General features: G+C 43.5%; 3 protein-coding genes across 3 annotated transcripts; 1 reads left to right on the top strand and 2 right to left on the bottom strand.

The window, feature by feature from the left end:
- Positions 1-2,029: 2,029 nt before the first annotated feature.
- Positions 2,030-17,480, bottom strand: LOC134087914 (transcription initiation factor TFIID subunit 4-like). Its single transcript, XM_062541757.1, has 16 exons — positions 17,249-17,480; positions 16,170-17,096; positions 14,556-14,704; positions 12,226-12,345; positions 11,909-12,028; positions 11,225-11,347; positions 10,968-11,057; positions 10,106-10,390; positions 9,631-9,760; positions 8,687-8,807; positions 5,651-5,820; positions 4,775-4,905; positions 3,948-4,073; positions 3,425-3,481; positions 3,079-3,198; positions 2,030-2,935 (listed from the first exon to the last, which is right to left on the bottom strand). Exons 1-16 carry the CDS (start codon positions 17,478-17,480, stop codon positions 2,768-2,770), a joined length of 3,069 nt encoding a protein of 1,022 aa, XP_062397741.1. The 3' UTR covers positions 2,030-2,767.
- Positions 17,481-18,476: 996 nt separating this feature from the next.
- lsm14b (LSM family member 14B) lies at positions 18,477-21,642 on the top strand. Its single transcript, XM_062541755.1, has 9 exons — positions 18,477-18,753; positions 18,988-19,151; positions 19,338-19,473; positions 19,612-19,800; positions 19,986-20,069; positions 20,172-20,333; positions 20,448-20,607; positions 20,835-20,989; positions 21,148-21,642. Exons 1-8 carry the CDS (start codon positions 18,633-18,635, stop codon positions 20,983-20,985), a joined length of 1,167 nt encoding a protein of 388 aa, XP_062397739.1. The 5' UTR covers positions 18,477-18,632; the 3' UTR covers positions 20,986-20,989; positions 21,148-21,642.
- Positions 21,643-21,694: 52 nt separating this feature from the next.
- Positions 21,695-23,588, bottom strand: LOC134087913 (proteasome subunit alpha type-7-B-like). Its single transcript, XM_062541756.1, has 7 exons — positions 23,373-23,588; positions 23,135-23,261; positions 22,797-22,921; positions 22,512-22,634; positions 22,225-22,344; positions 22,058-22,120; positions 21,695-21,877 (listed from the first exon to the last, which is right to left on the bottom strand). Exons 1-7 carry the CDS (start codon positions 23,466-23,468, stop codon positions 21,794-21,796), a joined length of 738 nt encoding a protein of 245 aa, XP_062397740.1. The 5' UTR covers positions 23,469-23,588; the 3' UTR covers positions 21,695-21,793.
- Between the last annotated feature and the right edge of the window lie 61 nt (positions 23,589-23,649).

Raw genomic sequence — 23,649 nt, 5'->3', positions numbered from 1 at the left:
CTGTTCTCTTTTGCTACTACAACGAGTTATCAGATTAAAGAATAGCGCTAAAAGTATTAAAATGTCATCTGAAAGTCACACAAGCAGTGACCATTTCAATCACACTAAACTCACTAAACTGATAGATACCAAGGTCATACATATCTTTACAGGATGGCAAAGAGGGACACCAATCAGACCTTGGGCACACTGTGTGCAAGTATTATGAAGCACTTTCCAAGGTACAACAATGCACTCTAGTGGTCATTGTCCATACATCAGGTAGGTGTTTACACACTGTCTATCAGTTTTGGGATATGAACCGCTGCCATCTGTTTCCTCAGTAAAAGATGAAAATAGACCATATCATTTCAAGTATTACCATACATTGCACAGCTTCTGTTAGGCATCTAATCTCATACTCGAAAGGCATTTTAGTTCAAGTTAACAACATTCAGATCATTCAATCTCAGTCCGGCTGAAAAAGTAGATTTTCAGGAAAACTCTTTTAAATTGAAGTTGACAATCACACTCACATTTTTTTTCCGTTTTTAATGAAGGAGACCATTCTCTTTCAATCCTCTATAAAATAATAGCAATTAAAAACCTTTTTTTAAGTAAAATATGTACATATTAACAAGTGGCTGTGCAAAATTTACAAGATATCGATATTCATACTTTAGGCCATCTCACTGTCTGTCTTCTTTCTCCGAGGGAGGCTAGGGGGGTGCATCGTAACAGTTACCAAGGTGATCATCTCAAAAAATAAGACAATACTGACTGATTGATAGGAGTCTGACAGTGAGCAAGAATCAGTTCTGTTCATGAAGAATCACCTCATCACAGATAGTATGAAAAACTAACTGAAGTATGTACAAATCATAAAAGCTTTATCCATAGACAACGTTTCATACAATATAACCTGTGAAAATATATAAGGAACCAATTAGTATGTGCGCTAAAAAAATAGGTACAAACAGGGTCTCCCACCCCCCTCCCTCCCCCCTCTGGCAATTAAACAGTCCGATTTGCAAAATCTGATCCATCAGAGGATGCAGTCCATGATCATGGATGTGGGGTGGGGTGAATGTGCAGTGGGGGTGTTTCGTTCTCTTCTGTCGCCAAAGTTTTGAAAAGACACAGCCTAACTGAAAGAGGCAGTCAAACTCCAGCCAGGAACAGTGCAGTCAGAAAAATTCATGATTTAACAACATTTCTTATTGTGTATTAAAATAATCGTAGGGCTTGTCTCCCACATTTCATTCGTTTTTTTTCTTAACACAGTGGACTAGAGCCATCCTGCCCCATGCAATGGGAACTTGAGGAGTTGTGGTGATTAGATATATACATTAGGTATACTTTCGCATGTGTATGTGAATATATATTTATATATAATCTCCAAACAAAACAGAAAATGCACCAACATATAAATAATCATTTCAAATGAATTAGCAACAAAAAGGTTAAACATCACACAAAACAGACGATTAAATAAACTTGCCAAATCAGAGACCAACGCAAAATGTGAGAACAAACTGGAAAATTGTGTTATGGAGGAGTCGTCAGACTGATGCTACATCAGATGAAAATGAGAGATGAGAGATGAGAAAAGAGAAAGACAGGGAGGATAGAGAGAGAGAGAAAGAAAGAAAGAAAGAAAGAAAGAAAGAAAGAAATTGCTTAATTGCTCAGCCTTCAGAGAAAAGATACAGAATAAAAATTATATGGCTTATTTTGGCAAGAAGGCAACTTAGTTTAAAAAAAGACGAAATTTCTTTTCCAGTTAAAAGAATCTGTCGGCTCTGTCGTAGAAAAAGGGCTGAATATAAAAACGGTCCTGTAGCTTGCCTCACCATGGCTCTGAAGAAGATTAGTAGGATTACAAAACGAGTGAGTTTGACATGAGTGAAGTCTCTTAAATGTTCACGTGTTGCCTGTCCAACAAAAGGCGCTTTCTCTTACTCTCTTAGACTCATATCGACAATTTTTTTCTATGTCCTACGCCCTCTTTTGTTTGTCCGTATGTTTGTTTTCTTTTTTTCTTTTTAAAAAAAAAGAGTTAATCCATCAGAAGTTAAGAAGCAGTAGAACATCCTGCAAATTTCCCCGTGCCAGGCTTGCCTGTTTGCTGGAGGGTTTGTGACCATCAGTCTGCTCAAGGCTGGGCTGTTGTGTGAGGAAGCAGGTTGTGGAGAGAGAGAGAGAGAGAGAGAGAGAGAGAGAGAGAGAGAGAGAGAGAGAGAGAGAGAGAGAGAGAGAGAGAGAGAGAGCAGTGCCCCTCTGGGTGTGCGGACAGGAGACCCTCATCGAAGCAGACATACGGGGAGCTCCGCCAGGGCGTACGTCAGATGGAGACTTTCTCAGGAAGCACTCTACTTCAAATAAAATAAAATACAAATAAAATTCATTTAAAATTAAAATTAAAAAAAGAAGGGAAGTAGGGAGCAGAGGTGATGTCAACTCGCTTAAAAAGGTGAGGACCCAACTGTTGAACCTTGACTTTTTGAGTGAGCTCTCTTTTTTTTGCGTCGAGGAGGAGGAGGGGGGTGAGGTATGGGTTTCTGGGTTTTCTTCCCCTCTCTCTCTCTCTCTCTCTGTGTGTTTTTCAGTGAGGGGAGACCCAGGTCCCCTTTTAGATTCCTGAATGGGGCACTCGACAGAGATGAGGGGGGGGGGGGGGCTGCCGTGCAAAGGGACCTGATGTAGGGGAGTAAAGACAGAGGCTGGGGCCGTGGTGGTGGTGGTGGTGGTGGTGACTGGGGTCCGTGTGGGGATAAAAAAGATGGTGCTATTTGAGAAAGGCCTTATAGAGGAGGTGTGAGTGGCTGGTCTCGCGCTCGTTCTCCAGGCAGAACAGCAGGTCCCTGAGGTTGACTCGGATGATCCGCTGGCGGGCGAACTGCCTGGAGCCGCTGGCCCCCGATGTCCCCGACGCTGCCGAGCCGGACCCCGAACCCTGCAGACGACGGGAGGAACGACACCGTGAGAAAACATACAGTACACACACCACTAGACCTCTGCTACGGCTTGGAGGGAGGGAGGGAGGGAGAGAGGGAGAGAGAGAGAGAGAGAGAGAGAGAGAGAGAGAATCAAGCAAACCTCTGCTCCTGCTCCACTGCCAGGGGACTCTACTTTCCGTTTCTTCCGGGGCCCAATGGCGGCTAAGGCGGTCAGGTTCGCATCTCTCTGCCTCATCTGAGCCAACTCCTGCTGCTGCATCTGAGTCCCAAGAAAACAGAGAACACTCTCAGCACTACACATCAAAACCAAGCCATGGCCCCAAGGTTACTCCTACACCATAGAGCTCACAAAGTAGTCGCAAAGTGATCACGCTGGAATTAGATTAACTTGCATGAAACTACCGCATGCCTTAGCCCGTGACTTGACCATGATATTCAACTGGGACGAGCGACTGAAGCTGGGTGAGACTCAGACAACCTCCTACCTCTTTGGCCTTCTGTTTGAGCCGGAGCTGTTCTGGGTCCTCTTGACGTGATCGCGACTGTAGGAATGAGAAGAGTAGTCATTCTTACTTATCTGAAAATTTAATTACTCTCATCAACCACGTGGCATTTGTTTGACTAGAGAATGGTAAACTTCCATTTGTCCGGATAGTAGATAGGGAATTTTCGAAAAATACTGACTTCCCATTTTGAAACTGCTCGAGTGTTTGGCTAAAGCCAAGCCAATGCAAGTTTATGTATATAGTGCACATCATACACATGGATAATTCAATGTACTTAACATAAAAAAGCAAAGAATAATAGTAAATATAAGCATAAATAGGCAATAGTTTAAAAATGAAAAGTAAAGTACATAAAATAGCATGGCGGAAAACACTTAAAAGACACAAGGTAGAATAATTCAAACCTTGGCAGCCTTCATGAGTCATTTATTTTTTTAGGGAATGGTGGACTTATTTGAATCCCATGTTGAAACTAGTTGAGCGTATGGCTGAGGTCCTTTACCTTAGCAGCTTTCATGAGGATCTCTCTCTCCTGCTCCTCTTTCCGCTGTTTCTCCATCTGGTCCAGCTGCTCAAAGAACTTGAGCTGCGTTCGGACGTCACTGACCTGGTCGTACCGCTCGTCCTCCTATGGCCACACAGAGAAAGGAGAAAGGAGAAAGAAGAAAGGATTAGTGAGGGAGGGAGGAAGGCAGTGAGTGAGTGAATGAGTGAATGAATCATAAAGAAAGAGATGGAGAGTGAGGGGAGCTGAGAAAGTCAGTGTGGGTGAGTGTGTGTGTGTGTGTGTGTGTGAGAGAGTGAACGTGTGAAAGAGAAATTGAATAACCCTTGGGGAACTCTCGAAGAATTCTCTTCACATTTTAGCAACAGCTATAGAGATCGCTAAGACATGTGACCAACGTCATCAAAACAGAAAGATTTATGGGTACCTGTATGTTTGGCTAGCCTAATGCCAGCCTATGTAAACTAGTGTTCTGGGTCTATGATCTGGCATGATAATAATGAAACTAAGCGTGAAAAAATAGTGTGAAAAACAGAACATAATCTTGAGCTTCCTGACTGCTGCTATCCATGCCATTCCTCGCCTTTTTGTCACCTCTGAAACATGGCGTATACTATTATTTTTCCACGCTGGAAAACGATAAAAAATAAGCTTCATGTTACTCTATTGAATTTTATAACACAGCAGGTAAAGGCCATTTCGACAACTGCACTGCGTTGTTCCCGCACGTCAGTAAAACTACTTCATTTTTCGGCCGCCGATTCCCAAAATGCGTTGCATTTTACGTCACGTTCTCAATCTCTATAAGTGTTCCTGATTCTCACCTTATGCGAGATGTTTTTCTGCTGGGCAACCTCGGACACTTTCTCTAGAAGGTTCTGCAGTCGCTGCTGGGTGGCGTGAGACACAAAGTTGATGACATCCGGACCCAACTCTGAGATGCCATACTTCCGTCCTGCATAGAGCCAGGAGACAGACATGCATAGGGTGTACCGTAACAGAAGTGACACTTGTGTTACAATACAAGTTTGTATGGTCTCAGATAACACAAGAGGACAAACAGAGAGACAACAATGTTTGCAATATTCATTCTTATATAAACAAGCATACATCAGGGTTGCTGCAGTCTTCAACAAGGCTAATTTAAGGCTTTCTAAGACCATTTTACAACTATTATGGGTGATTTCATGCCCAGAATTGTTAATTAGTAAAAAAAAAAATTATCACTTATCAGTTCCACCACATATATCTTGGTAAAATTGTATCAAATTGTGATCTACTGTATCTGAACTTGAGAGAAACAACTTTGACGAAGCTTTGGGTAGTTTGATCACCAAAATAGAGCTCCTAGTGTGTAATATGTTCATGTATTTTTAAAGACCTTTTTTAAAGGTACACTGTGTGGGAATTTCTTCCATGTAGTGGTTAGAATAGATGTTTTATTGCAACCAACTTCTCAGGCGTCGCTTCATGAGTATTAGAACTGTAGCCGTCGCACATCAAAATTATTGGCATTTGTTCCGGACTCAAAATATAAACTTTTCTGTGAATAAGCAATAACAAAACATTGATATTATTCTGTGTACTATTTCATTTTCATTGGTTGTGTGTGATGCAACACTCTTTCGTACACAGAAAAAAACAAATAATTTTCCCTGTGACCGAGCTAGCTAGTGTGTTGCATGATGATCAAACCTCACCGATTTCCAGCATCTTCCGTCGGAGCGACTCCGTGAAGAGAAAGGCCTCATCCTTACAAGAGCGGGTCACTGCCCCCACAAGCTCAGAGTTGGTGGCCAGGATGCGTGCGCTCTCTTCCGAAAGATTCACCCCAGCCATGGAGGCCACATCGTTAATGTCGTCATCATCTCTGCAGGGAGGACAAGCATGGGTACATTTCAGACATGCACAGAGGTGTTTAAGTCCTTGTGCTATAGGTTTTCCACAGTAGTCGATCAACACTGAAGCCTATTTCACATTATACAGCATGATGCAGGATTCAATGGCCGCGCAATCAGTTTGTGTCAGTTGCAAACAAACCACTCTGACTCTGACTTCGCAGAAAGTCTGGGCTAGATCCATTGGCAAACGTGTATTTCCTGGTTGGTGGACGCTTGTCTGAAGTTTGAAATCATTGGAGTTCAATCACTAAGGTTTGGTAATGACTTATGTTAACCATGGGGGACACAACGATAACGATTGGCTTGCAATTTAAGCCTACCCTACACTGACAGACTTGACAAGATTTGGGAAAGATTCTTGAAAGATTGTAGTCTTTTAACTAATGCCCCTCATTCAAGCTTTACTCATAAGACTACAATCTTTCAAGAATTTTTCCCAAATCTTGTCAAAGTCTGTCAGCGTAAGATAGGCTTTAAATGTAATCACTTTCAGGTATACCGCCAGTTCGCTGAGTCAGGCTAGCAATCTACTCTAATCTAGTGTAAACAAAGGTTTTAAATGCAGCTGCTTTCTCAATTCCAAAGAAATACACATGGCAGATCATCGACTGTATCGGCATGCCCGTGTTTTAGGGACTTTGGAAATCAGCTTTAATAGCCTCTTGGCCAGATGAACCTGCTGAACAAATCCCAAATTTGCCAAAAGTTCAAATGGGTATTCCCAGGCTAGATTAATCCACATTTCACTAGAATTGTTTACTAAGTAACATGCCATTAGTCTGGTTTTCACCATACTAAGCTCAGTCTTTTAAGATTGAACATTAGTCTGGGGAAGATGTGCTTTGATTCTACTGCAAAAGAGGTGTGATCAATGTGCATCGTTCAAATGACTCCGTACGCAATTGCCACGAGCGGGGCTAGTTGGTAAATTAAACTTTTAGCCTACCAAAGCCGGTCGGTAGAATCGCAAACACGTCCTTCTGCTGTATGAACTGTCCCAGGGCAAGTTTTTGTTCTGTTGTCAAAGAAAACTTGCCTTTAACATCTTTCAAAACAGAAGCGACAGCGGCTGCTGCTTTCGTTTCATTGCTGCTTAAGTTTTGTTATCGTCACGTCACAGTATTGGCCGTTTCTGATTGGAGCCGAAGATTCTGGCAATGAAACAGCGAAAGTAGATCTGCTGGTATCCAGCCTGAGCTGCCAGGCGAAATTCAAATTCCCCAGAAGTTCAGGCAGGGTTCACCCAGCCTAACATGCCATCTGACTATGCGAGGCAGATTACCACATGTTGCATTCTAAAAAGAGGAGGTAACAATGAAAGACAAGTGCTGGTCATACAATTACAATATCATGACGACGTGGATTTATTTCAGCAATTCCATTCAAAATGGGAAACTTGTATAATGTATACATTCATACATTCATACCACACAGACTGATATATTTCAAGTGTTTAGTGCTATCATTTCATTGTGATGATTATAACCGACAACTAATGAAAACCCCAAATTCAGTATCTTAGAAAATTAGAATATGGTGCCACACTCTAATCAGCCAATTAACTCAAAACACCTCCAAAGGCCTTTAAATGGTCTCTCAGTCTAGTTCTGTAGGCTACACAATCATGGGGAAGACTGCGGACTTGACAGTTGTCTAAAAGACGACCATTGACACCTTGCACAAAGAGGGCAAGACACAAAAGGTCATTGCTATAAGAGGACAAAAGGTCATTGCTAAAAGAGGCTGGCTGTTCACAGAGCTCTGTGTCCAAGCAAATTAAGAGAGAGGCAAATCCACATTGCTTGAAGTCCAGTGTATAGTTTCCACAGTCAGTAATGGTTTGGGATGCCATGTCATCTGCTGGTGTTGGTCCACTGTGTTTTCTGAGGTCCAGGGTCAACGCAGCCATCTACCAGGAAGTTTTAGAGCACTTCATGCTTCCTGCTACTGACCAACTTTATGGAGATGCAGATTTCATTTTCCAACAGGACTTGGCAACAGGACTTGTTTACAGTGTCAAAGCTAACAGTACTTAGTTTAAGGACCATGGTATCCCTGTTCTTAATTGGCCAACAAACTTGCCTGACCTTAGAATTTCTATGGGGTATTGTGAAGAGGAAGATGTGATACGCCAGACCCAACAATGCAGAGGAGCTGAAGGCCACTATCAGAGCAACCTGGGTTCTCATAACACCTGAGCAGTGGCACAGACTGATAGACTCAATGCCATGCTGCATTGCTGCAATCATTCAGGCAAAAGGAGCCCCAACTAAGTATTGAGTGCTGTACATGCTCATACTTTCCATGTTCATACCTTTACGTTGGCTAACACTTAAGTAATATTCTAATTTTCTAAGATACTGAATTTGGGGTTTTCATTAGTTTTCAGTAATAATCATCAAAAATAAAAGAAAAACATAAATATCAGTCTGTGTGTCATGAATGAATATAATATACAAGTTTCACTTTTTGAATGGAATTACTGACATAAATCAACTTTTTGATTATGTTCTAATTATATGACCAGCACCTGTATGGAAGCACTCATGCTCCGTTTCAACCCTTTCTGGTGATATTTCACCAACTTAAGATTCTGATACCATCCTGGCAACATTCTGGACACTGCCCCCTGGCAAAATCCTGGATAGCATCCTCCTAAAATCCTGGATGGTGCTAGGATGCTATCAGAATCATAAGTTGGCAAAATTGCACCCAGTGAAGTTACCCAGATCGCATCACATATGTGATGGGACTGTAGATGAGCACATGCGGAGAAACACGTTTAAAAAAGACGCCACCGGCAAACTCCGAGGGTTGGGATTGTGCTTCACTGACCTGAAGGAACCTCCACCTGCCTCCTTCAGTTTGTTCTTCTGGGCAGCCGAGGCCAGGGCATGTTGCCCCGATATGGATACCACTTTAGCTCCAGGGGCAAGACCAGGCCTAATCAAAGAGCCTGAGAGAGAGAGAAAAAAAAAAGAAAAAGAGAGAGAGAGAGAAATGTAATACCTTATAAAACAACCAACGACCACAGAGGAAACAAAGCAGGAAAAGTGTGAGCAAGCATGATTTAAGTATCACTCATTGCCAGAGAGCATAATCATCCAATCACCACCACTACCCAGCACTAACCAACAGAGGGCAGTGTTTCCCCAATGCAATACCGTTTCACGAGCCCTTGACCGGTGACAGATTGAAGGCAACGCTGATCCAATTACTACTGTCTCCTTGTTCTAATAGGTGAGAACAGCAGACAAAGACAATACTATGCTGCAAGATACAGTCAGTGCTCACAAAGAAACAGTCATTCAGGGTGGCGTACTGTATTATCTGCTGGGTGGAGCTGTGGACAGGCTATTGTTGCGAGGGGAGACAGAGTTAAAGGGAATTTTCTGCATCCATCTCAGAGGCATCACAGTAAGTTAAACAGTCACATGACTGCAAAACAGAGAGCACTTAAAAAGTTGACAAAGCCTCAAGCAGCTGAGAACACAATGACATTGAAAAGTGCGGCAGAATTCTGAGATGCCTTTCGAGAGAGATGTCTTTAGATGGGCTTGCAAAACCGACAGCAATACGCATGGTTTAGAGATAGAAACATACACTCCACGTCCTTACTTCATTCTGAGAGCTGTTTGGAAATGTGCAGTCACCATATATGCACACAGCGCAGGAAATAACCACAAAGAGTTGGATACATACAACAGAGACAAACATGACAAGGACACACACACACACACACACAGCAGTTGCCTGAGGCTGAGAGTTCTACTCCTTACCTGCAGACAGCTGCTTGACGACTGGAGTGAACATGCGGTTGTGTGGCTGGCCCCGGAGGGTCACCATGGAGGTCTGAGCGATGGTCACCTGGGGCCGCAGGGCACCCTGCTGCTGGGGCTGCTGCAGGATCTAACACACACACACACACACACAGGTGAACGGTTAATTTTACAAAAAAATAGCTGATTCTCTTGTATGAAAACCGACCACAAACAAAGTGCAGAATTGATGCTAAAACATTTTGATACTCCATATGCTTGATACCGTGAGAGAGAGAGAGAGAGAGAGAGAGAGAGAGATGGAGAGATGGAGGGAGAGATAGATAGATAGATAGATAAATAGACAGATAGATAGATAAATAGATAGATCCCCAAGGGGAAATTCAAGAGGATGACCAGACCAATCACTTTTCAGCTCCTTCACAATCCCACATTTTGTGTGTGTGTCTGTGTGTGTGTGTGTGTGTGTTCTCACCAGGTTGGTCTTGTTCTGGCCCGTCTGAGCCAAGCTGATGACCGGATGATGTGGCGACGGGGTGGTGGTGACGTTGCCAGTGGCGCTCTTTATGTGGGCAGCCGGGGCAGGCTGGATGGCGGCGCGCTGCGAGGAGGCCGAGCCGCCCAGCACCACGGCGGTGAGGGCAGTGGAGGTGGGCTGGGCGGCCGGCTGGCCCTGTGACGGCTGCTGCTGCTGAAGCTGGCTCTGCTGGATGAAGGCGGCCGAGTCCGGGGTCATCTGGCGCAAGGCTGGGAGACTCCTCTGCAGACAAGGGAGGACAGAGAGAGAGAGAGAGAGAGAGAGAGAGAGAGAGAGAGAGAGAGAGAGAGAGAGAGAGAGAGAGAGAGAGAGGGTGGTGGGGTGGGGTGGGGTGGGGTGGGGTGTGGTGGGGAGACGGCTTTAATGTCTGTGTGTATTGCGGTCGCCGGGGGGTGGAAGTGCAGTTAGGGCAGTTGACTGAACACTACATTAGAGGCTTTTGTGCTGAATCGGCCACCACATCACACTCCCCTTCCACTAAAACAGACAGCTCATTTGACTGAGCTTATTGATTTACTTGGGAAAGCCTCTAACAGCTATTGTCCCTGAAGTTCTTTCAAAATCCAAACAAGAACAAACGACATCTTCATATACTGTACTATTGCATAGATCCACAGACATCATATTTCAATTCTTATACAAATTCAAATAGTGTCTGCACACACATTTAGCAGGGCAATAACGACACACACACACACACACACACACACACAAGATTACAGCTGAGTAGTGTCCAACGAATGGACAGCGAGCACAGCATAACTGGGCAATGCAAAGGGTGCTGTCCACTCCAGCTTACCTTGAGGAAAGGCACGAGGTAGGGCTGAGGGGAGGAGTTCAGCTCCCGGTACAGTCGACTGGTAAAGTCCTCCGCTTCGATCTTGCCCTCCTGTGGGGGGGACACAAGACACAACAAGGCAGCCAATCAGTACCCTCAGTCAGATCCTGCAGGTGTTCTGTCTGGTTCTGTTTGGCTTGTTCCCGTGGCTACCATCTGCACCAGCAGCAGAGCCAGCAGGAGGACAGAGAGACACAGAGGGAGGGGGGCAGTCGTACCAGGAGGCTCTTGACCAGCTCCTTCACGTTGGCAGCCGTCTCCGAAGACTGCTTCCCGCTGGACGCCAGCTTGATGAGTGTGGACAGAAAGTTCTTACACTTCTTCACATTCTCCAGGGTTTCCTAAGAAGCAGAAGAATGGGGAAGAAAGAGGAAGAAAGAGGAAGGTGCGGACAGAAACACAGAGACACCAGACATCAACACAGGTCAAAAAGGGAAACAAGGTCAACTGCTGCTCAATGAACGTACTTGAGGAGTTAACAGGTTGTGATGTTTAATGTGACAGTAAGCTTGGATAGGGTAGGTATTTACAGGTATATACAATACAAGAGCGCAACGCAACAACCATAACAAGGGCCGTGCCTTTCATCTGCATCGGTAAAACATCGGTTTTGGGTAAACCCAAAGTGGACGGTCTTTACCGACATTAGCCCAACACCATTCTGAAAACCTTGCGAAGCCACTGATGGGAAACCGTGCAGAATGGCCAGGAGAGAAAAACAACACTCGGGAATCTCGGACTTTAACCGCACCATCCACTCAGTCATCAACACATGCATCGAACTTCCATATGAAAACACCATGCGACATATTTTAGCTCCAATAACCAGTTAACGATCAAGGCTAGTACACCCATACAACAGTCTGGGCACAGACAGTGCATCACACCGCCATCTCTCTCACCGTAGTCGTAGCAGCGAGGACTCTGGGCGCCACTACCTTCTGAGTCGCCGCCTTCCCAGGCTGCACTGGGGGTGGCGTTCGGACAGTGGGGGCAGTGCCCGTACCCCCCAACATGATGTTCTGAAGGATTAAGGTTGATTATGCTGCAAGTTAGCCGTCATGTATTGCATGGTTTTTTTTTGTTTTGTTTTGTTAGTGTCAGCACGTCCAGCCACTCTGAGCACTGGTAATGGACTAAATACTGTGTGTAATCAATCACCTGTTGACCTGTGTCCAGCCCAACGAGCACACAGCCGTGTGGTGTGGGACTTACTTACCTGCAGGACTGGAGGTCTCTGGAGTGCGGTGGTGGCCTGCACAGTGGTCTGACCTGGGGAGCCTTGTTTGATGATGGTCGTGGGGGTCACTGGGCGAGCGATGATGGGAGTGCCGGGAGCCTGGGAGGGACAGAGAGACAGAGGGAGGGAGGGAGGCAAACATAAGAGAGTGAACATGGGTGACCGTATGAAAGAAAAAGAATAAGCCAAAAACACTACTGTAACAGGAGGACACAGACACCCTAATGGAGAAGCGATTTGTTTGAGAATACGCACCTTCCCAGACTTTGTGTGTGGTGCTGAACCTAAACTAACTACCTACAGGTTGCACACGCCACATTTATAAACCTGGGGCCCGTTGCACAAAAGCAGAATTAAGATATCCGGGATAAGTTACTGAGCTGCGATCACTGAATCCAAAACAAGAGCATACCGGCTTAATTGGTTGCACAAAGACCAATCCAGGATGAGCAGACACGGATTCATCAAGCCAGGTGTAAGTTATCCGGTATGTGTGCGCGTTCTCGTTTCTCCCCCAAATAACTTGCGGTTGGAATAAAAAAGACGCGAAAAATAGCGTCTTGCACACAAAGTGAACAACCGCTTTTGATATAGACTAACAACGAGGTAAAGTTTTACTTTTTTGGATGGGGGATCATGATTATTTCTGTTACATAGCAGGAGTAGGTGTGGCAGATCAACTGAATGCAAATTTACGTATGCACCCACGTGTGAGAGCTTCCTTGTCTCGGCACGCAACGTCATTAAGGAAGCGCTTTGCCACCGCAAAGATGCACAAAGTATCTTAATTTGTCTTAAAAGCCGAATTAGTTGAAAACACCTTCGAAAAATGTCCCCTCCACTTCCAATCAACTACTAGCCTACAGCAGCCTATTCATCAAACATCTGTCAAAAAAGAAGCAAACAACGAGTAGGCTATGTTATTAATTATAAGGCCACCATAATTTAAATTACATCATCTTACATGGCATGGCTTACATGTCTACCCTCATGTCTAACTCTTATATTATTACTATGTTAAGTTTATTTTAATTGTCCATATATTTATATTAGTACTGTTATTATTATTACTATGCTTACATTTTGTACTGTACATATTTATTACTGGTCACTAGAATTTAATCTTGCACTGTTGCACTGTTGGACTTATTTGCACTACCAACTTGACACACACCTCAGACTGGATCACAGTACCAATCCTCAGTACATTCATGCATACCTTACCTATAGTATTCTACTGCTCCTTTAGTCATGTTGATTGTTGATTTGCTTTTTAATTTTCTTGTTTACTGTACATTGTTTACATTGTACTGTATGTTGTGTGTGGTGTCTTAAGCTGCTGGGGCCTTGAATTTCCCCTTGGGGATCAATAAAGTATCTATCTATCAATCTATCTATCTATCATATGGTATTAGGCAGACATTCTGCTGCGTTTTGCGAGTAAATGCATGTAGCAAATAATATATAAATGGAATCTACAGCTCTTTAAAAAAAAAAATCACGTGGAGGTCTCATTTGAATGACAGCTAGCTGAACCAATCAGATAATGTAATTACCATTAGAATCAACTTATCTTGGATGTTAGCCTGGTCAGGAGCAGGCTAGCTCCACAGAATAAATCGCCATGGTAACTTATACCATAACATATCCTGCTGCCCCCTATCCCGCTTTTGTGCAACTGGATCACGGATAAATTGAGCCAGGATAACCAAGATATCCCGGGTTAATCCCTTATCCTAGTTTTGTACAATAGGCCCCTGGCCGCATATGGATTTCACCCGTTTATTTTTGTCCAAGTCAAAAAGAAACATGCCAACATTTCAGGCATCATCAGGACATTAACGGAGACTACATGCACTTTCAAACACAAATTGATTAATGACGGCTATTTATCCAACGGATGAGACAATAAACCGAGATCCTGACTCACTGCCGTTATTAAAGATCCCATGGCACTTCTGGCAAAGAGTATTGTCCTGGTCTCAATTGTCAACATGGCTCATTCAATCTGGGCTCTAATCATCCCCCTGTGTAACCTACTCATTCATTCATTCATTCCACCTCAAGCTGGTCTGTGGTGAGTGTTCTGGAGCATTATGGTTGCCGTGCATCTCCCAGGAAGGTGTCACACATCGTTGGTGGTTAGTGTGAGGTTTCCCCCTTCACTGTTAAGTGCTTTGGGTGGCTTGATAAAACGCTATATATTAGAAAGTTGTTGCTGTTGTTATTTAAGAGCGATTTTCTAGTCAAATTGGACAGTAAAAACAAAACCGAGGGTAGGAGTGTGGTCTTGGCAATCCTCATCTTACCTGCACAGAGGTGATCTGAACAGGTGGAGAGCTCGTGGGAGTGGCAGGCCGTGTTGCCATGGCACCCTGGGACTGGGCCTGCATCTGTGCCAACGTGTGCTGATGGATCATCAGTAACTGTCCACTCTCACTGCGCACCAGAACCATACCTGCATGTCCACAGACATGCACGCACACACACATGCAAACACACGCACACGCACACACGCACACACACACACACGCACACGCACAGACACACACCAAACAAGGTGAGGGGTTGTAGAGATCACTCTCCCCATTCAAATCAGATTAAAAGCCCCAGGAAGTACCTCATACATTACTCATCATTTACCTCAAACATTAAGATTAATAAATAATAATAATAATCAGAAGAAAAGGTCTGTTACTTTTTATCATGGGTACAACTTAACCAACCAAGTTATTTATCACTTTTTATAGACCCTGTGGATATGATCAAAGTAATCCCATTTAATCTGATCCCTCCCTGTAGACTTGCAGTCGCCCTGCTAACCTGGTCAGTGAGATAATTATTCCGTTTGTATTCCACAGCAGGGGCCCTAGACTCGAAGGCACACAACTGACTCATCACTGCACTAAAGCACTGACTGACTAAGACAATCAGAGTGGCTGTAATCACAGCCACTCCTGAAGACAGGGGGCCCCTCAGAGCACTGTGGGAAAAGGCAGATAAAGTGAAGCCATATCACGAAAGACATGGTCAACTGGCTTTCTAAGGTCCTCAGGCCAAGCACACTTGGACATTATGAAGAAGCCAATGAGTGCTCGCTGCAAGGTTTAAAATAACTGCTCACATTCACAGCAACTCTTCAGATGAGTGAAACAGACCAAGCCAAAAGCAAAGTGATTGGGTCTAATCACTGAAAGAACACATACAGTAAACAGCTGTGCATTGACAATTAGCACATCAGTCACCTGATACAACTGGTTTAAAACTTAAGACAACACATTCAGTCTAGAAGTACAGGTGACAACATTACTGGTCAGGCAGCATTCTATCTTACAAACTTGAAATACATAGCATCCAAGAATGTTAATGGTCTGGCACCATCTCACAAATAGACATGCAGCTTTCACATCTCATAATACAAGTAGTATTAAATTGGACTTACGTAAGTGCATGTGTGGCATGGGCCCATGGTGTTAGCAGAATGTTTATAGTGATTGGGAAGTGCGTTGCCCCTGAACCAGGGCCATTGTTTTAATAATTATTATTACTTATTTTGAAATCACTGTTAACCTGTAACCAACACTCTCAAACTGTACCAACCATGGACATATGAATGGGAGAGATTCGCTTTCATTTTTGATTCTACAGTGACATGTCAGATTAAGCGGGAACAAGGTGTAAAGACTTTCGGCCGCTATTTGCTATGCTATGGGCAAGGCGAAAAACTTACATCAACTTTAACTACTTTCGGAGGTTGTTTAAGGTCATGTCTAACTGCAGGCGTGCATGCATCATAAAGTAAATAGTGCCCTCTGCAGCCGTGTTACATAAAACGTCACTATTTTTGATGCTCAGAGGGTTTAGTATTCGTATAACTTAATATTTATAAAATAAATCAATGTTAATGATTTGAAAGTGATTACCTGGAGGAAGCTGGATATTCTGGACGTTTGGCTGACTCTGTTGAGTATTTGGTAACCTAGGAGCCAGCACTTGAGGGGCAATCGCACGTATACCACCTGGACTGGCAGTGATAGTGGTCGGAACAGAAGTTCTTGTCACATTTTGCAAAATTGGGCTTTTTCCAACTGCAGAGACAGTCCCAGCTGTACCGGGCTGCAGTGTGCTTTGCATCGGCTGTCCTAGAGTCAGGTTTCCTGCAACAACAGTGGGAGACCCGGTCTGAGTCGTCGTTTGAATAATAGTTTTCGGTGACTCCGACTTGTTGATCTGAGGGACAGAACTAACAGGCGTTGAAGTATTCGAGAGTGCCAAGTGCGCAACATTGACGTTTGCAGTCAAAACTGAGTTATTACTCCCATTTTGCGTGGTAACCGGTCCGGGCGATTGCATAGGCGGCCTCACTAGTGTGACGGTGGGTCCGGTGGTTAAACATGAAGTTTGAGAAGAAATCACAGTCGAAGTAACATTCGGTGTGTTCATCAAAGATGTCTGAATTACAGTGCTAGAAGAAGTAGGTAAAACTATTGTTTGCCCTTTCACCACGGAGCCAGGTCCGTTGTTGACAACTGTGACAGCAGGCACGGTGCTGCTGACACTGTTTATTGAGCTCGCTGTTGTCCCTGGTGTAGCGGGAAGACTTCCTGAACTGTGAGAGTTTATCACCACGTTACTTCCATTCAAAGTTGGCATGCCAGATGTCCCTTTTTGTCCACAGCCAGGTCCGTGGTTAGGAATGACTGTAAGAACAGCGTTGCCAGCCCCTGCTTTGCCTTGGTTAATCTCCGCTTGCGTACCCGACCCAGCCGCTGATGTGGTCCCCACTGCTGCATCCATAGTTGAACCCTGGGACCTCGTATTATTAATGACACCCCCTGGCACTCCGGCGCCTTCAAAAGCGGAAATAAACATTATATGTGAACATATGAAAGCTCAAAGTAACCGATTGAATCATAAGCTTTAGTTTTTGACGTCTGTTACGGAGAAACGAAAACAGCAAAACAACGTGACCAAAATTAGCTAACCAGCTACTGTACCTTACCTGCTTTTACAAGCTCTTGTGCAAGTCCCATTTTGTTGTCCTGGACACTGGAATTAGCACTCCCAGACGAGTTATTGATGTGGTTTCCAACACCTTGAACCCTGACCGCTGAGTTTCCGTGACCTGATCCAGTAAGCTCAGACTCTAAAGATCCAACTATAGCGCTAACTACTTTCTCGTCCACCTCCGTGTTGAAGAAAACATCATCCAGCAAATCGGAGCCCGCCGCCATCTTTACTCAGCTACGCTCGCTCGTAAGACGCATGCGCCGATTGGGTAAATCGTCACTGACAAGAGATTCCGGGCTACTGTGATTGGTTATTGCTAGATTTAAAGAGTGGGACAAATGGCTGAACATTGCATTTCTGAATGCATTTCAGTGCCATCAACTACTCGACAGATAAGGGGACTAAACTGAATTGAGACACTACATTCGAGCAGAATCGCGTTCTACTGAAAGAGCACGAGTCGTTTATGCCCGTTATTAGTGTTAAGGCGATGCATATGCCGTCAGAAAGAATATATTGTGTTTTTTTGATGTTTAGACTTGTCCTCAAGATGGCTGCGTTGTTCCTTCCCTTCCGTGGTCAGGCAGCAGCTGACTGCTAACTGCGAACGAGGGCGCCATTCGTGCGACTGCAGCCGTCCAAGTACATGCATGGGAGGCGCAACTGTCAGCCGGGGCAAAAAAACTCATCGGCGGTTAACGCCTCCATCGAATAGACTTTTTGTGCCCTCCCACAGGCGTACGTGCCGTTTATCTGATGTTACAAATTTGATTTTATGTTGCATCTGAAACAATGTGTCACGCGCAAGACAATTCACTATACATTGTAACAATTGATGCGACGACAAATGAAAATACACCCCTCCAGTATTGTATCACTTGGCATAGACTTTAACGTCTAAAACTGTGAAGGCAATAAAAGTGTAAGACTTGCATAATTTGCTTCTTGGACAAACATGGTTTTATTTATTAGTTCAGAATAACGCCAATTTCATAGATTATGTAATTGGAAAGGATGATAAGATGAAACATGTGAAAAAAGACCTAGGCCATTAGACTATGGCCTAAACAATTTCCTGAGCCAACTTAATATTGTTCCAAAGTACAAATAGGCCATAAGAGAGCATAGGCTATGGGAGAAAAGGATTCCCAAGACCCATTTTCCTAATCTGCCCCAGGTGCAAACTGATGAACAGGCGTGTCAAACCTGACCTGACGAGGTTCCTATAAATTCTTCGCCGCTTAGGGAATCGTGACAGCGTGGTTTTGTGTAGCCTAAAGATGTAGTTTTGTTACGATACAGACATTACAAACTTTCCACTAAACGCTTTTCGTTCAGCACAATTATAGGCCTAGCAAGTAGACGACCGAATAACCATGAGCACGGGAACTCCTTACATCGGTAGTAAAATCAGCCTTATATCAAAGGCCCAGATACGGTATGAGGGCACGCTGTACACGATAGATACCGAAAATTCCACTGTGGCATTGGCAAAAGGTGAGTCGTTCAGCCATAGACTTTTAATTGGGTCTGATTAGGCTAGGCCTATCTACTTTTTTTCTTTTGATTTCAGCCCAGGTAGTTAATGTTAAACAGCTTGCATGTAGCTTAAGTTGTGGTGTGTTTTAAAAGGCTATATGTTGTGTAAGTGGTCCATAGTAATTCAGATAAACTGTATATTGTGGATATTTTGTGTCCTAAAATCCTTCTTGCCTCTTTGTTTATTTTCAGTTAGGTCATTTGGGACGGAAGGAAGGCCAACAGATAGACCTGCACCTCCAAGAGATGAAATCTATGAATACATAATTTTCAGAGGCAGTGACATCAAAGACATAACTGTCTGTGAGCCTCCAAAACTGCACCATAGTTTACCACAAGACCCTGCCATAGTTCAGGTTTGTGAAGGGATCAAAATATTGCCCTGTCCACTTCTTTGGTGCATAACCGCATGGCACACACCCACCCACATGGCATGCCGCTGGTCAGGCCTCAAACATCTTTAACTGTCATTAGCCATTAGTGGCTCTGATTCCTCACGTTTTGTTGGGTGAGCTGATCCTTTCAAACTTTCTCTCTTGTAGTCATCCATTGGCAGCGCTTCAGGGGCCTATTCTTCTCAGGCACCATATTCGCCGTACAGAGGCATGATGCCCTCGTACAGCCAGCTTGCTGCAAGCTCCCTGTTAAATCAGCACTATGCTGCAGCAATGGGTTTGGGTGAGTGTATGAGGGCCAGTTAAACACTTGTTTAATATAGCAACTGGGGGTTGTTTTTCAAAGTGGACCAACCTAGCATCTTCTATCTTTTATAATAAAGTGGACCAACCTTGTGTGTTTCTCTTGCATCAACAACAGGTGCAGGGACACATGGCTTTCCAGTCAGAAGAGGCCCAATGGTCGAACAGGCTGTTCAGACAGTAGCGGCACAGAAAACTGCTCAGAAAAAGGGTGTTTTGGGATCACAACCTCCGAGACGAGATGGAGGTAGACCTGTGCGGAGTGGACAAGGAAGCCCTCAAACCCAGAGGTCCTCGGGACAAGGCAGTGAGTGAATTTGGTCTGCTCTGAGCTCACAGGAGCTGTTTGGTCCAGTCCTGCCATTCATGTCACATAGCAGAACTGATGTCTCTTGTTTTGACGTGATGCAGTTTTCTTAAGTACAGTACTTGCCTTTTAAAAAAATAAAGATTTACAGCACTGCTTTGACTTGGTGGTCATTCTTTCCACAGATGTCTCTGCTGCACAGCGCAGTCCAGCACAAGGACCAAGGCAGGCAAATGATGAGAATCGGCCACCACAGAGGAGACGTCAAGGTGTGTGTGTGTCTGCCTGTCTCTTTGGGTTGTTGGGTTTAATAAGAATATTGTTGTCTTATATTTTCTCTCAATTTTGTCATGGCACTAAAATTTTAACAGGACCCCGCAGATCAAGGAACCGTGGCCGAGGCAAGATGAGCGCTTCTAGCTCCAAACCTACAACACTCCAATTTGAGTCCGACTTTGATTTTGAAACTGCCAATGCCCAATTCAATAAAGAAGACGTTGAGAAGGAGATCCAAGAAAAGCTGAACGTTAAAGGTTTGTTTAACTTTACACATTCTGCAAAATTTAAAGTTTTAGAAGATGCATGAAGCACTTATACAGTTGTCTAAGTGGTTCTTCACTTCACCTTTGACTTCTTGATCTGTACAGAAGTGAAGAATGGAGGTGAAGAGGACAAGCTGGAAGAAGAGGACGATTCTGAAATCAAAAATGGTGAAGGAACCTTGGAGGAGGATCCTCTTGGACCTAACTGTTACTACAACAAGGCCAAATGCTTCTTTGACAATATCTCCTCAGAAATTAAATCAAGGTATGTTAACATTAATTTGGTGTTAAATTGATCCATGGCTATGTGTGCTAAAATCAGGGCATTGGGTAAGAAAAATCTTTCTGGAACACACAACGCAACACCTTTATGTAAACGTGTCATGATGAAATGACTGCCTGAGAAAATCAAGTCAATTTGTCATTGACTTGATGGTACAGACTGAAGTTTTTAAAGAAATTCTTGCCCTGTAACTTTATTTTGGTTGTTAGACGCACCACGTGGGCAGAAGAGAGGAAGCGGAATGTCGAGACATTTGGCGTGCCAGGTCGCTACCTCCGAGGCCGCGGGATGCGCGGTGGTTATCGAGGACAGAGAGGAAGGGGGGGTATGCAGCGACTTGTGGGCAGTGGCCGAATTTGATACGGTGAGCTAATGTCCTGTGTAGCATCAGATGTTCAACTGTACATTTTTTTTCTGATTGGGTTTATTCAACAGTAGAAGTTGAATGTCTGAACTTACAAGTATATGATCAGGGACTATTTTGCACAAATATGCACTCCTTTTATATTTTATTTGTTGCAGGTCCCCTGGGGAAAGAAACTTGTGTTTTTGTCATCAATTGTACTATGAATACTTTTTCTGTTAAATTATTTTTTTTCTTTAAAATATCAGAATTGCCATTGGCAGAACAATACATGAACAAAATGGGCTTGAGGTAGATTTGTACCTTGGTAAATATTTTGAAGCCATTTTGGTTTAATTTAGTCATTACACATTGTTTGCCCATTAATTCATGGTTTCAACTTCTGTATTGAAGTCTGCCCATAAACTAGTTTGTCTGCTTGACAATTTGCATGTGATGTTCTGCTATATGAGCGAAACCCAAACTGTTTGTTTATGGCATTGTAAACTATGTGATGTACAGCTTATACCAATTAATTGTATCTATGAAGTTGAGATCCCCCATACTGTCATTTATAAATGTTTATTTTCTTTTTTTACCTGTTTTGGAATAAATAACTTATTTGTGGGGAGATTCTTGCTGTTGCATATTATTAAATAAACGTATGAAATGTCCATACTTGACTCTTGGTCTCTGCTGTTCATTATAGCTGTTTAAAAAAATGTGAATAAGACCTGTTGGTATGTAGAAGTTTATTTAATTTGTAGAAGTGCAGGTTTTGGATATCGGTGTAGTAGTCACTGGGTAGGTTGGAGGGTAGTGTCCTCATGGTTTCTTTTTCTTCTCTGCCTCTTCCTTTTCCTTCTCCAGAGCCAAGACATGACGTTCTATCTCTTCAGGGTCCAAAATCTGGGGACACATTTTGAATGCACAACAGTTATTTCAGGGTGCTGCTCTCTAAGAAAAACCTAATGTCTTTCCTTTGGAAGATCAGATGGGAAGGTCTGGCTTTCATCAACATTCTTGCAGTCATATTTGCAGAAATGGGCACTCTTAAAAGTATTCTCAACAGTAGTACAACCCACAAACCTTCATTGGTTCATTTTGCCTCATAACTGCAAGTTCAATGTTCTTCCCGCCAGACTGCACAACCTAGAGGACATCAATGGCACATATATTTATGTATTTATTTTTTTTTTTGGGGGGGTGATCATTTGCTCTGGTATAATGCCATGGGGACTTCCAATGTCACTCACCTCCAGCAATGCTTTGATTGCCAGTTTTATAGCTCCTTCATCAGATTGTACGTGTTCCTCTTTGTAGTTCTTCTCCAGGAACTCCCGAACCGTTTTTGCTGATCTACCAATAGCATTTGCCTGGAAAAGTAATCCTGTTAAAACTCTACTCTTGCCCCACTCAGCTTTTAATTTATTTTGCTACTTTTTGAAAGTCCATGACTTTGAACACACTCTCATGCATTGCGCTTACACACGCCTCTCTGAATGTTTGTTCATCCTAAATGAACAAAAAAGGGTATGTGTACCTTCCAGGCATGGTAGGTTCCTGATGGGTCAGTTTGATAGAGGTGTGGTGTCCCATCAAAGTCAAAACCTGCAATCAAGGATGATATCCCAAAGGGCCTTCGCCCATTGCTCTGAGTGTAACGCTGAAGAGAGAAACTTGTTTAAACATGGGGCACAAATACGCATTATGTTTTAAATGGTTATGTTTTAAACTGTGTTTGACCATGTTGAACAGAAATGTAAAGCAACCGCTTAGCCCATTACTTCCATCATGTCATAAAAGTAGCAAGGTAGGCCTTACACACCTGCTTCAGGTTACATATGAAGCGGGTGATGTATTCTACTGTCACAGGGTCCTCCACTGTCAGTCTGTGACTCTGGCATTCCACCCTTGCCCTGTTGATAACAATCCTGGCGTCCGCTGTTAGGCCTACCGGTCAGAGAGAAACATCTTTCCTGTAATCTGACTGGTTGGCAACTGTTTGGTAGCGTTCCTGAGTTAAGTAGCCTACTCTGTTTAAAAATGACAAACTATGGTATCGTATCCAAAACAAGAGTATTATAGTGAGTGTTCATTTGACTAGCTGCAGGCCTATGACACACATACAAATTGAAAAAGCCCAGGTTAAAGTGTAAAGTCTACCTGCAAAGGCCATGAAGACGTTATCGTCCAACACGCATATTTTACGCACGGTTCTGTCATCCTGAAGTTTGGCGACTGACTTTTTCTCCACTCCAACCACAACGCTGGTCTTACCACGTACACCAACCTGTTAACATATGTGTTTTTAAAAAGATTAATCTTGACTGATACAGTAAAAAAATAAATAAATAAATACTTTCACTTGGTGAACTGGAAAGAGACTCTCTCTTTTACTTACTACTGTAGAACCTTTTTTGACCGCTTCTTGGGCATATTCCACCTGAAACAAATGTCCGTCTGGGGAAAAAACTGTAATAGCTCTATCGTAGCTCATTGTCGGTCTTTAAAACAAAATACCTTTGGGAGTGATGTCCGGAACTAAATGTGAATTTTCAAATGAAAAGCGAAACTAAAATGACGATTTGAAACCCATGCATTCTCTCTGCGCCTCATTGTGGACGCAAATGTAATTTCAACACGTGATTTATTGCGCTGAGAGCATATACCGTAAAATA

The sequence above is a fragment of the Sardina pilchardus genome, chromosome 7 (genome assembly GCF_963854185.1).
Source record: "Sardina pilchardus chromosome 7, fSarPil1.1, whole genome shotgun sequence".
Lineage (NCBI taxonomy): Eukaryota > Metazoa > Chordata > Actinopteri > Clupeiformes > Clupeidae > Sardina > Sardina pilchardus.
Note: the sequence above shows the minus strand (reverse complement) of the source record. Positions and strands in the feature narration are given on the sequence as shown.

Coding starts and splice junctions, on each gene's coding strand:
- LOC134087914 (XM_062541757.1), bottom strand. CDS start 17,480: ATGGCGGCGGGCTCCGATTTGCTGGATGATGTTTTCTTCAACACGGAG. Junction 9,761..10,105: donor GCCAGAACAAGACCAACCTG/GTGAGAACACAC, acceptor TGTGTGTGTTAG/ATCCTGCAGCAGCCCCAGCA. Junction 4,906..5,650: donor ACGGAAGATGCTGGAAATCG/GTGAGGTTTGAT, acceptor GGCTCTATGCAG/GACGGAAGTATGGCATCTCA.
- lsm14b (XM_062541755.1), top strand. CDS start 18,633: ATGAGCACGGGAACTCCTTACATCGGTAGTAAAATCAGCCTTATATCA. Junction 19,152..19,337: donor AAGACCCTGCCATAGTTCAG/GTTTGTGAAGGG, acceptor TCTCTCTTGTAG/TCATCCATTGGCAGCGCTTC. Junction 20,334..20,447: donor AGAAAAGCTGAACGTTAAAG/GTTTGTTTAACT, acceptor TGATCTGTACAG/AAGTGAAGAATGGAGGTGAA.
- LOC134087913 (XM_062541756.1), bottom strand. CDS start 23,468: ATGAGCTACGATAGAGCTATTACAGTTTTTTCCCCAGACGGACATTTG. Junction 22,922..23,134: donor CGTCTTCATGGCCTTTGCAG/GTAGACTTTACA, acceptor TCTGACCGGTAG/GCCTAACAGCGGACGCCAGG. Junction 22,121..22,224: donor CAATCAAAGCATTGCTGGAG/GTGAGTGACATT, acceptor GATGTCCTCTAG/GTTGTGCAGTCTGGCGGGAA.